The 12,146-nt window shown below is 43.2% G+C and overlaps 1 protein-coding gene across 3 annotated transcripts in view; it reads right to left on the bottom strand.

Annotated features, from left to right (window-relative positions):
• Positions 1 to 12,146, bottom strand: part of LOC120756363 (BEN domain-containing protein 5-like) — an 887,649-nt gene that overhangs the window by 144,027 nt on the left and 731,476 nt on the right. For all 3 annotated transcript variants that reach the window (XM_040072626.2, XM_040072624.2, XM_040072625.2), the window contains exon 9: positions 2,502 to 2,613. In XM_040072626.2, the coding sequence (XP_039928560.1) occupies positions 2,502 to 2,613 (112 nt within the window). The remainder of the gene's footprint in view (positions 1 to 2,501; positions 2,614 to 12,146) is intronic.

Below are 12,146 nucleotides of genomic sequence, written 5' to 3'. Positions count from 1 at the left end.
CACGTTCAAATGCAAAATGCCTGATGTGACGCAGTTTGACACCAGCCCTCCTGCAGCAGGTCACCTGTGCATGCAGCCAGCCCTCTATCATGTATTAGTCATCTGAAAGTAACGCTTTGCCCCTGAAAGGCACCTAAAATTTTTAGCTACCTGAAGGGATTCAAAGCAGGCTTTATTCTGGCACTCATAACTTAACAAATGCAGTCACTGCTGAAGCAGGATGGTGCATGGACAGTCCCATGCCTCTGGAGCAGCTGTCTCCACCTTCTGTCCCAGCACTTTGGATGTGGCCTTTTCATACCAATGTTACTGGGTTCAGAGGGACTAAGTGTCACCCTGATATTTTCAGCCTTCTGATGTTTGCATTTTTGTAGTGGAGTCTTCTCACGGATTGTAACATAAATAAAGTGATTGTTTTCACATTCCTCTCTGGAGGAGGGACAACTGATGGACTTCTAGTTTGACCAGTGGGGTCGGAGAGGTGACAACCTCATTCTCCAGTTCCTGATCATTGTCCAGAATCTACATAAATCGAGGTCAAGAAATAAACGTGCTCTTCTTTTGCTCTGACAACGTGACTGTGTGAGTGTTGTTCTTTTCATGTCCATCTAGTGACAACTAAGAATCTGGTATTGTCTGAAAATAACAAACTAAGAATCTGGTATTGCCTGAAAATAACAGAAATCCCCTATACTGCATTGCACTGCATTGCTGAGCATCCTTGAAACTACCAGAAAGGCTGGTGATGACAAGGGTTTTTGGTGGGTAGCTAATTTACTAAGAAATGGAATTCTGAAGAGCAACCTGAATTTTGCTAGTATTAATAAAAGAAAATAAATCTAAAAAAGTATTTTTCTTTTTTAAATTTAAATAACCTTGAAAATGAAATGTTACACTTGTGTTTAAAATGCTCAGTTTTCTTCCCCTCAGAAAGAAATTAACTGGAAGTGGTTCATCTCAGGTTGATCACTGGGTAGAGTGGGAGACAAAAAGATGGAGGGGAAAAAAAAAAAAAATCCATTTTAGACCAGCTCTCACCAAACAGTTATTTTGATTTTTCATTTTAGCCACCAAAGCAAATTGCTTCATTCTTCACACAAAGGACAGCTGGAAGCTACCAGAATTTTCAAAGCTTCCTTAGAATGGGATGAAGCTGAAAAGAACTTCCCCCTACCTCCAAGAATAGCTTTCCTTTACTGACAGTGATTTTAAATAGTGCCAGGATTTGTTGCCTTACTGGCTACAAGCATTTCCCTACACCCAACTTTCTTGTAAAGTCTAAAGACCTCTTCATTCTTGGAAAAAAACCTCTTCTCAAAGAAGTCTGCATGCTCTCTCCATCATCTAGAAGGAGAACTCTTGTCTTTTGGGGTAGAAAACAGAGGAAAGACCAGGCTGGCTCCAAAGCTCCTTTCTGTGCCTTTCCATCATCGCTTTAGCAGAGCTTACGATCCTTGGTCAGGGGCACAATGCACAGTGCAAGGTGCTGTAGAAACTGAATAGAAAGAAAAATTCCTTGCCAAACAATTAGCAGTCTAAGAAAATATTTTAATGGAATTGGATTCCAGCCCGTATGTAAGGATCTGATCTGTTAACCTATCTTCCTTGTACCTAAAACCTCTGTACAGGTATTACTGGAAGATAAAAAGTCCAATTAAGATGTATTGGGAAAACCAGGAGTTAAATTAAAGGAAGTCTTATCCTATACATGATGTAGCTGGGGGTAAGAATCCTCTTTCTTTATTAGCAAGGCAAGCCAGGTCTTTTTTCACAGAAACAAAAAGGAAAGAAAGAAAAAACAAAAGGAAAAATTACCAAAACTTCAGGGACTTAAAGATTCGAATTCCCTCTCCATTGTGAGAAGCAAAAAGAAAGGGCAAATACCAGGAATCCCATAATGAAAAAAATAATAATCTATAAAATCTCCTCTTATTTTTTGGTAGTGATTTTTTCCTACCCATCTCCATTTTTTTTCCCAGCAGTTTTTCTTAGGTGCCACGTTCAATAATCCTTCTGCGCTTTGATGTCAAACATTCAATAGCTGTCTGCCTCCCTCCCACTCCTCTTCTCCATATTCTCCGCAATCCATCTCCTCTGATTAGCCAAGATTTCACCTTCAAGAACACCTCTGCTTCTCTGAGTGAGCACGAGTGTGTGCGTGCGCGTCTATATAACATTTGCAAATATTCTCCCCCTCCTGCACTGCACAGCACACAGCCACCACCGCCAGAGCCCCGGATAAAGCATCGCTGCCATTCCCTAATTCAATTTGGGGGGCCTGCTGTTTTGAATCCAGCTCAGAGCACGAGAGCATCTCGACTGAATTCAGGCCCTGCTTCCTGGATTATTTCATTGTTAATCTGAGCTGAACTTAGCTTCACTCGCTTTCTCCACTTCTGATGGTTCCTGTGGCAAAAGGCACAGCTGCTCCCTGATCTCCTGCAGCCGGGGGTGGGTCCCTCAGCACAAGGGGTGGCTCAGCAGCTGCTGTCCCCACTCACCGGGTTGTTGTACATGTCGATGATGAGCTCCTTCACTCCGTGCAGGGTGGGATGAGCCCACGGAGAGGGATTTGCCCAGTGCCGGTTCAGATCAAACCCCATCAGGGAGCACCTGCACGCAGACACACACACACACAAAACAGGAGGACTTAGGTGGGCTGCAGCCTCTCCTCGGGTCAGCTGAAGAATTAGGGTTGTATTCTGCAGCTGAAGTAGTTAAATGCTATTCTCATGGGGGAGACAAAGCAAACGCTCCCCAGAGGAAAGGCTGCAGCAACAACACCTTTCAGAAATAAGCAGAATATCAAATGAAAGAGCTTTGGTCATTCAGCCTTCTTCCCTCCCACAACTTGTGCTCACTGAATCCTTTCCCTTTCCCCAGCTTGGCAGGCTGGCCCTGGAACAGCCTTGCCTGACCTTGGAGGTTCCCTTCTCTTTGCTCTGGCTGAGGGGCTGCAGCTATTCACCCCCAAACTGGACCTTCAGCTTGTCCCCAGTCAGGCTTTGGCTCAGCAGGGCTGTTCAGAGCATCGTAATCAATGGCCAGTAAGGTTGTGCTTGAGGGATTTGAAGCGTGAATGTCATCATTCTACTAACCCAGGGCCCGGTCTCTTCCCCTCTTGCAATTGCCTACACAGAAGTTAGCCAGCCAAATCACCAAGTTAAAATGCTTATTGGCCTTCAAATCCTGTAGGTGTTGGAGCATGGATGCCACCTTGGCTTCTCCTTCCGGTCCTGGCTCAGATCCCTCCCAGGACACTCTCCTGAATTGGATTATGCTGCTCACAGCCCCACAGAGTCGTATCCAAATTCTTTGTGAGGCCCCACTGAAACTCAGGAGGCTTTCGATAGAGTGAGCACTAAAATTGAAAATTTGAAAAAGAAATTAAGAAGCCGGAAGTGGCACAAGTAGGAGAAGGGGGAAATAAGGTCCCTTGCCTACTGCAGAGATCACCTAGAGAATCTTTGACTACTGATACATGCAGGAAGAGAACTTTGTCATCTCAAGCTAAGTTTGGGATGAGTTGGATAAATTCTTGCTCAGGAATTCTGTGGAAGATCACCCAAATAATAGAAGCCCCGGCAGAGATGCAACTTCTTCTATAGTTAAAACAAACAAACAAACAAAAAAATCAACCTCGCTGCTAAGCCTTAAAGCTTCTTGGGAAAAGAAGAGCTTTCATTGATCCCATGTCTATTACAAGAATGTCTGTTCAGCCTTAATCTTTTAAACACACCTATGCAAACAATAGAGATTCAGTCCAGCAGAGCTATCCTTCGACAAAAAAATTCTAAGAATCTGAAGACCCAAAACACAGGTTTAATTGGCAAAGAGAAGGGAAAATAAAACTAAGAGAGGTGAAATACTTAAAAAAGTGAGGGGATGAAACCAGAGGATGAAATTAATTTCCAAATCTGATGAATAAATAGTTTCCTATGAACCAAAGGATACAAAGTTAATGGGATATTCTTTTGTGAAAATTCTTGTGGGTATCTAAGCAAGCCGGAGCTCCTTTTCCCCTTGGGCTTATACGACCCATCCATCAACACCCAACTGCAGCTCTGCAGCTCCATCACTGCTGACCTGGGTGGCTTGCTGGGGTGCAGAAGCCACCTCCTTGTTGTGGTGGCCACTTCTCTGCTTGTATAGCAACCAAATGGACTTTTTTCTTTCCCTGAGCATTTTAAACAAGTACAATTCCACAGATAACTCTGAAAGTTGCTGCCGTCCCAATCTACAGCATATTGTGTCAGATTTCTCTCTTGCTCTTCTTTTTGTCTGCATGCAAACTCTCTGCGCTCAGCTCTACTAAATCCTATCTTCCTTTGAACTCATAGACATTAATAAAAAACAGAAGTACTTCCAGAGATGTAGGTGGAATTACACCAGGATAAAACTGGCAGAAGAGCAGAATGACAGGAATGAGATTTTCATTTAATAAAAGCAGAATCTGTCACGAGTTTTACTGTATTTTGGCACAGTTCCCAAGAAAACAACATTCTTGCTGTACAAAAACTTTCTTAAGAGCTCAGAATATGAACCTATATTTATATAGTTAATATGTCACATTTACATTTTTTTTAATAATGTTTAACACTAGAAAAAATGAGCATACTGCCCATATTAGATTTGGGGTTTGGGACTTTTTAGATAACTTTATCTAAGTCATCCCCATAGAGAGAACAGGTAAGCAACACCTAATTTTTGTAAGATCCTCAATAAGGCATTGCAATTTGCAGTATTTGGATGTGTCAGGAGCGTCTGGTAAGTGTTTAATCTCGTAGTTCATTTAAAGCAACAAGAACAGTGGAAAATAGTTGTCTTTTCTTGAAAAGACTTTATAAACAGAAGGAAGCAATGCTTAGCAAACAAGTTATTCATTTGGGAAGCTCCTCTGAGCTCTGTTTAATAGGAATCCAAATTAATTTCCAAATATCATTTAGCTAGTCTTTGATGTAGTATATCACATATTTATCAATGTAACAACAATTAATTAACTTTCTGATGTAGGCATTACTATTTCTTTCCAGTCTGGAAACAGTGTAATATTTTCTCCCCGCTTCCAGTTTTCAAGTTTTTTTCTTCCCTTTTTGCCTAAAGACAAATTTGTATCTACCACATTTCCTCTTTATTCATCTGCTGCAGAGTCCTGGCCTCTCTAAGGAAACATCAAGTTGTGTTCCTTGCTACTTCAGATTTGATCATTGACTCTATTACATGTAGAACTGTCTCCCAAAGCTCACGTGTATCAGGACATGACCAAAACCCGCGGCAAGAGTCTCCCGCGTGCCTGTTACAGCTCCTGTATTCATTTTATTGCCTTGCACCCAGCTGATGTGATCTCCCTCCATGCCTAATGCCTCCAATGCAAGAGCTTGGACAGGACAACTTAAAAACTGCATCTTACACTGCTTTTTAATTCACCCTCCCAGTCTTAAGCCAGCTAAGTCTGGAACACTTTGCTGCTGGTTCCACTACTTAACTGCCTGATGCTTCAAACACTGGATAGGCAAAGTAGAAATACAGATATGCCCTGGGAACAGAAGCTCTACGGTGGGAAACAAGTGTGTTTTAAAATAAAACATAATCTCTCAATATTTGAGAGCAGCTCTTCTACTCAGAGTGCAAGTGTTGTCATTTGCTTCAATGCAGTTCCTCACATGGCTGTGTTTCCCTAATTTAGAAAGTGCCTCCAAATCTGCCCTGTAAAGATTAGATTCATTTTGTGCTGTAAATAAACTAATGTGTTCAGTAAAAAATAACAAAGCGGGGGCGGGAACATACATTATATCAAAGGACTGTTTTAGGATGATCTTAGAAGAGGGACACAGAAGACAAAAATTCAGGAAGCATTACAGACTCCAAGAGGTGCAAGAGAAGACAAAAGCAGCGTCACAATTAGTGAGGGCTGGAACAATGGCACTGGAGGGTACCCCATTCCATGAGGCTTAATGGCCATGCCCATGAATGCTCTCATGAATGTGGCAGGTCACAGTTCCACGGAGCCTGATGAGAATGATGTGCTGGCACAGACACTCCCAGGTTAGGAAAAAGCATAGTCGGAATGGGTGGGCTACAAGCAAAGTACCAACCTGCAGCTATTACCTGATTTTGGTCTTCATTCCTACTGTAAAAACCTGGGGTTTGGTCACATAGTCACTGCAGCCACAAAAAATGACGTGTGTAATTTAAAGCACTGAAGCTGATAACCATTGTTTGAATTTTGGATTATGCTCACTAGATACACAGACCACATGCTGTGTTTCTGCTTTGTGACTGAATGTTCATTTAAATCAGGTTCTGTGAATATTCTTGTTGAATTAGAATTTGTGTTTCACCAATGTTTACCAGCCTTTTTCTAAAATTTCTGTTTTCTGTAAGTAGATAAATTTATTACAGTGTTTATAAATTTACATAAACACAGTGCAAATTCAGTCAAAGCAAATGAGTTTCAAAATTGCACTGGAAACTGAAACATTTTGCAGTATTCATCCCTCCCTACTTGGGAGGCAGCCAGATCTGAAGAGGTTACCAGCTCAACTCAGTAAAACCAAAGATGTTCAGACCAGCACCCAGCTTGCTGGGCAGTTCTCTTGACAGAACCCCTTTGCCTCTGGAACTGAACTCATCACTGCTTTTAAGGATTGCTTTTGCAGCTGTTTTAGTGACAGCATCCTGAGGAAGGATTTAGTACCAAGGCTGATGCTGGGTTTATTTTTCAGGCCTTCTTCCTATTCTTTCAGGTTGTGCCTCTTCCTCCTGGAATCTCCAAGTGATAGAAACCTCCAGGAACTCTGCCTTCCTTTACCTTCAGCTCTCCCTGCCCTGCTCGTTTTTCCTACGGTGTGAGTCTAAGTCTCTTCCTAACAGACACAAGGTGAGATATGGAGAATAATGGAGAAAAGGAGGTAAAGAAATCCTTTTTCACGCCGTGTGATTTATTACAAAAGGAACCCTGCACTCTTCCCTTCAGCCCTGTGAAGCTGCGTTGTCTCATTGGATCAGCACCAGGTGAATCTCCGGATAATCTCCACGCACAAAGCCAGGGACTTCCAACCCACAAACAGCTCCACCAACAGGGTTAGGATATGAAACTGGAAAGGCAGTGGGGAATGAAGGAAGGGGGAGCACTCCCCGTTTCCCCTCCTCTCAGCCTCATTGCAGTGAGAGGGCAGACAGAGGGTCATTGGTGTCTCTTGCTGCCCGTCCTCGAAGGCAGAGCGGTGGCGGGCACTGCCGTGAGGCTGCACCAGGGATGGATGGCACAGAGCAGGAGCAGGTGCCCGGCAGCAGGGCACAGAGGCAAGGGCAGCGCGCAGAAGACTCGCTTCTTTTCACAAATATCATTTCAAAACTGGTGCGTCCACGGCGTTTTACAAATCAGCTCCACACCTGCCAGCCAAGTCAGGTCTTCATTAGCGTGTGTTTCACCGTTTGGGTGCTTGGGGTTTGCGATTTATGCATTTGCCTATTATTCATTAGAAAGGATTCATTCAAGCCCACATATTCTAAAGCAATTAGGCAGCAAGACATCCTAGCTCCAGCTACAGAGAACCCCTGCTCTGAAAACGGTCTCCTCCTCCCCAGCTTTCTGCATTTTTAATTTAGAGCTCTGGAAACCTTCACAAAGGCTATTTAACAGAAGCACTGCAGTGTGCTCCAGGCAGAGCAGGCTGAGCAGCATTAGCTCCCAGACACCACACGGTGGAGTAGATGTTTGCAGAATGAGCACTGCCTGGTGTACTGACATAATTTTAAATCGTACATGACGGTTAAAGATGTGTTTCTCCATTTTCTGTGTAAACAATGTTAAATAAGAATAAACACAAAGGGATATTTTCTCCTTCTGATGAATACATGCATTTCTCAGGGCTGGTAATAGGTGTCACAGGCACACACACCAAGGAAGAGGCTCATCCCCTCCTGACATGGGCACGCTCTGATCTTCAGGATATGTCTCAATTCTTGCCTTAACTCTCCTTGCACACCCCAGGTCCTCAGTAATGCCAGAAGGATTCCTGGGCACAAAGCAGCCTGCTGGAAATAAAAGCCCATCCTGCAGATGGGAGAACTCCACGCTGTGAGTCTGCCTGGGGTGTCAGAGGGTAGGATCCCCTCCCTAGTGCAGCTCATCCCTGCAGCTGTCACAGGACTCTGTGTATATTTTCACATCTGCATTGTGCGCAGCCCAATTTTCACTGGGACGGGGTTTTTCCAGCACTGCCCCTGGGATGCAAGCCCAGTTTAGCAAAGCTCTCCTCTGGGAAGAGCCTGTCCCTGTGTGTGGATCTCTCCAAATGAAGCCTGCAGGAGCCAGTCCCGTCTGTCCTGCCCTGGGAAGGCTTTCTCAGACTCCTGCTCCCAGCTGGAGCTGAGTCACTGCCACGCCAGTCTTGGGCACTCAGGTGTTTTAAACAAGTTGCTGGCAACACCTACAGTGCTTCCATTTTAAAGCCTGATTCATTGTTTGGCCTTTTCAAAACCAAACACATCACTGACTTAATGACACAGGAGACAGGATTTCTTTTATTTTTTTCCTCCAACTTTTGGATCCCAAAATATTTCCCCTGTAGGCACAGGAACTTCAGAATGCTCACATATGTAGCCCACAATGCAGTATTATATAAACTTTCTTTTCTGATGTTGTCCAAAGCCACCTGCTCATGGATCACAAGCTGCAAAACACTGAGAAAGAGAATTTCAGCATGTGCTTGATTTACTGGACTCCCACCCTGTCAACAAGTCAAACTCCTCTAGGCCCTCCTGCCCTACCTACTTGAGACTACTCCACAACCTCCTAATTCTGCTTCCTAACAAAAGTTTCCCTTCAGATAAGCAACCCTTCTTTAAACCATCTGCATTTTTTTTTTGGTCTGTCTCCACTCCTGGAGGGGCAGGCTGGGTGGAAATCAGTGTTTCCACAGGCTCTCACTTCATTCTGTGCACAGGATCCTCACTGTTCACTAATGAGTGGACTGTTCAATATTTTGGCTCTTCCCCATTGTTCAATATGCAACCCTAGGCTCCTGCTTACTGCATGCTACTCGAAGCCTGCTCCAAGGACAGAGCTATTCAGTTCTTCATGGCTTTTCTAAAGTGCTCAGCACTGCAGGAGACAACTGCTTTATAAGCACTGATGGACTAATTTTCCCAACAGCACTGGTACAAGAGGGGACCACATTGTCTCCAGTTCTTAGAAGAGCAATTGGGACAAAATTTGGCTTACATAAGAGACAGCCACTAATTTGAACCATTCTATCTGAGAGGCCAAGGACAGGACTGTTTTTAGGAGATCTTGGGTTTACGCAGCATATTACATGTCCAGCATCTAACTCTGATTTGAGCTGAAGCTGACTGCGCTGAAGGCGTCTCCAAATACGACAAAAAATGACATTGTGAGTGGACAGAATATTAGAAACATCCAACTTTGTAGAATTAGAGCAGTCAGAGATTACTATAAAATGGTAAGGTATTACTGAATCATGAATGAGTTTGGGGTGGGTTTCAGTTATACCTTAATTCAGCCATTTTTCTTGGCTTAGTATCCTGATGCTGCTGCATTCAGCTGTGTCTGAGAACCTGCTCTAATATGTGGTGGTCGGGGTTAGCACTGTACCTGATACTTCCTTTACTCTCCTGGATGGAATTGAATTATTACTTTGCTACATCACACAGTACCAGACTTTCCAGACAGGACATCCTCACAGGCCACACCAGAACTCAGTCAGAAATCGTCCATCTCCATCATTACAAAGGCCTTTTCCTCTTGGATATCCGCTTGGAGAAGGGTTTGACCTGATCCCAAACTGCCAAGAAGGTGTGTGCTGGCACACAGGGAAGCAGCACAGGACTGGCAAAGTTCTGGCTGAACCCTAACATCACCAGAGCTCGGCTGCTGGCTCCCTTTTTTTTATAGTGTTTGCTAATAGGCTCTGACACACTTAGGCATTTCTCACTCCCAAACATAACCAGAATATTAATAGTATTGCTGCGTAGTCTTGCTGCATCTACAAATTGTTAGGCTTGAAAATTACTTTTTGCGTTTATAAGGACGTGTTTATTTGGGGTTGGTGGGAGGGAAGGCCCTTTTTACTTTCCCTGAGCTCCCATACACGTGGTCTGCAAGCAGCCTGCTCCTGCTGCACTGACTAGCAGGTGTAAATGTCATCAGAAGTTTGAGGCAGGGACATGTCCATCAGCCAAACACTCACTTTACCACAACTAATTGCAAGTTTTACAGTTGTATGCAAAGACCTGAACAAAATCCCATGACACCATGAGACTGTCCTGTCATTGCCTCTTCTCTAACCTGGGTCGAAACTGCAATGCCTCAGTTCTTCACTTGTAAAAATAATTATAAATCCTCCATGGTGTTTTGAGAGGAAATACATGAGGGATTATAAAGTATTTTGGTGCTACATTGATGGGGATATGTGAGGTGAGGGTCTGTAGTGACACAGGGTCCCCAGGCAGGTGCAAAGGAGAGCCCTACATTCCAAAAACCTGGCCTTTTTAAGCCATTAGCCAGTTATCAGCTACACAGTTTTAAATCATAACAAGCATAATTCAATCAGCCACCATACGCCACGATGTGAACATGAGATGGTTTCATAACTTGTTTTTCTAGCTCTAGTTCAGCTGAGTCTCTTTCCCACAGTCCTTTTCTGCTTAGCCAAAGTAGCAGACCTGAGCCATGATTTTACAAGGCCTTCGCTTTGTAAGGTTTTACCTATATGGAACTGGGATATATTGGGTTCTACAGATGGAGATTAAGTGATCCATGGAATCAAGGAAAGGTTTTCTGACAGATCCTAAATTCTGTTGAGGTTCATTTCCAACATGATTGCACAAGTTTGTACTTAACCAATCCTGCAATGGCTGTAAGAGCATATCAGATAAGCATAAGATATCCCAGTGCAGTTTTTGAGAAGCATTCTCTAAGGGTTTGGGTGGAGAAAAGAGATTGTGTAGGGTTGTGCTGTTACATCAGTGAACATTCCCTCTTGTTTATTCTACCTTTTACCACCTGTAACTAAAAATATTTTTCTCTCAAATCTGTCTTTATTCTCACTTTAAATTTCAAGGTTATCTGCCCCACTGGGTGTGTTACATATTGCTGTCTAATTAAAGAGAGAAGATCAACCTTATTCTATTAGTTTTTAACACCTGCCTGGTGACTACTCTGCTTTAACAAAGGCATAATGTGGCTAAATCAGTTAACAAAACCCCAAACCAATAACCAAAACATCTAAACCCAAACAAAAAACCCTCCAGATTATTTCATTTTTGCAAAGTCCACTGGAAACTGAGAATGTTGTGAATGTTCTTTCCAGAATCACTGCTATGATAAACTGACAAACATTTCATCGCAGAAATAATACCGGTGTCTTGTTTGTCACATAACATTTCAGAAGATGGCAAAGAAGCTGTAAAGCCCTGCTCTGTCTCTGATTGCAATCAATAAAAAGCCCAGATGTTTTAGAAGGGAGTTAAATCAGGCTCAGTTCTTTCCCAATCACTTGTTAATTTAAAGGGCAGAATTTTACCACCTGAGCTTCTCTGTGTGGTGTTGCCTCAGCCCAAACAACACAGAGAATGAGGAACTATTCGACAGCATGGTGGTTTCTGGTCCATTTCCAATTCCTACCTCAAATTATTTAGGCTTTAAATTTTCCACAATTCCAGCAGTTGGGCACACTGTGCACCCCAGAAGGGAATGTACCCGGCAAAGTGACATTTGTCATCACACTCCATGACGCCTCCCCTTCCTAACTCAAAGCCACGTGTGAGGGGATTTGGTGCCACCCCATGGGACGGGGGTCAGTTGTCTGGTTTGGATGCTTGTTGGATGCAGAAGAATGGGAATGTAAAGCACTCAAAGTGTAGCTTCTATCAATCACTGCAACACACCAGCAGAATGTGATTTGATACCAAGCCAAGCTGAAACCACACATTTTGGTTCCAGAGCACTGAAACATCTCATTGCAATAAATAATGGTGCAATGATAGATTAGTTTGAGAATCCTGATGAGAATGTTAAAGCTGAAAAATTTAAACCTTCAGGGATTCAGAGCTATTTTGTTTTGGTTTGGGTTTTTTTGGTTGGTTGGTTGGTTGGTTTTGTTTGTTTGTTTGGGGTTTTT

The sequence above is a fragment of the Hirundo rustica genome, chromosome 9 (genome assembly GCF_015227805.2).
Source record: "Hirundo rustica isolate bHirRus1 chromosome 9, bHirRus1.pri.v3, whole genome shotgun sequence".
Lineage (NCBI taxonomy): Eukaryota > Metazoa > Chordata > Aves > Passeriformes > Hirundinidae > Hirundo > Hirundo rustica.
The sequence above is the reverse complement of the archived record's forward strand: the minus strand, read 5'-3'. Positions and strand labels throughout refer to the sequence as shown.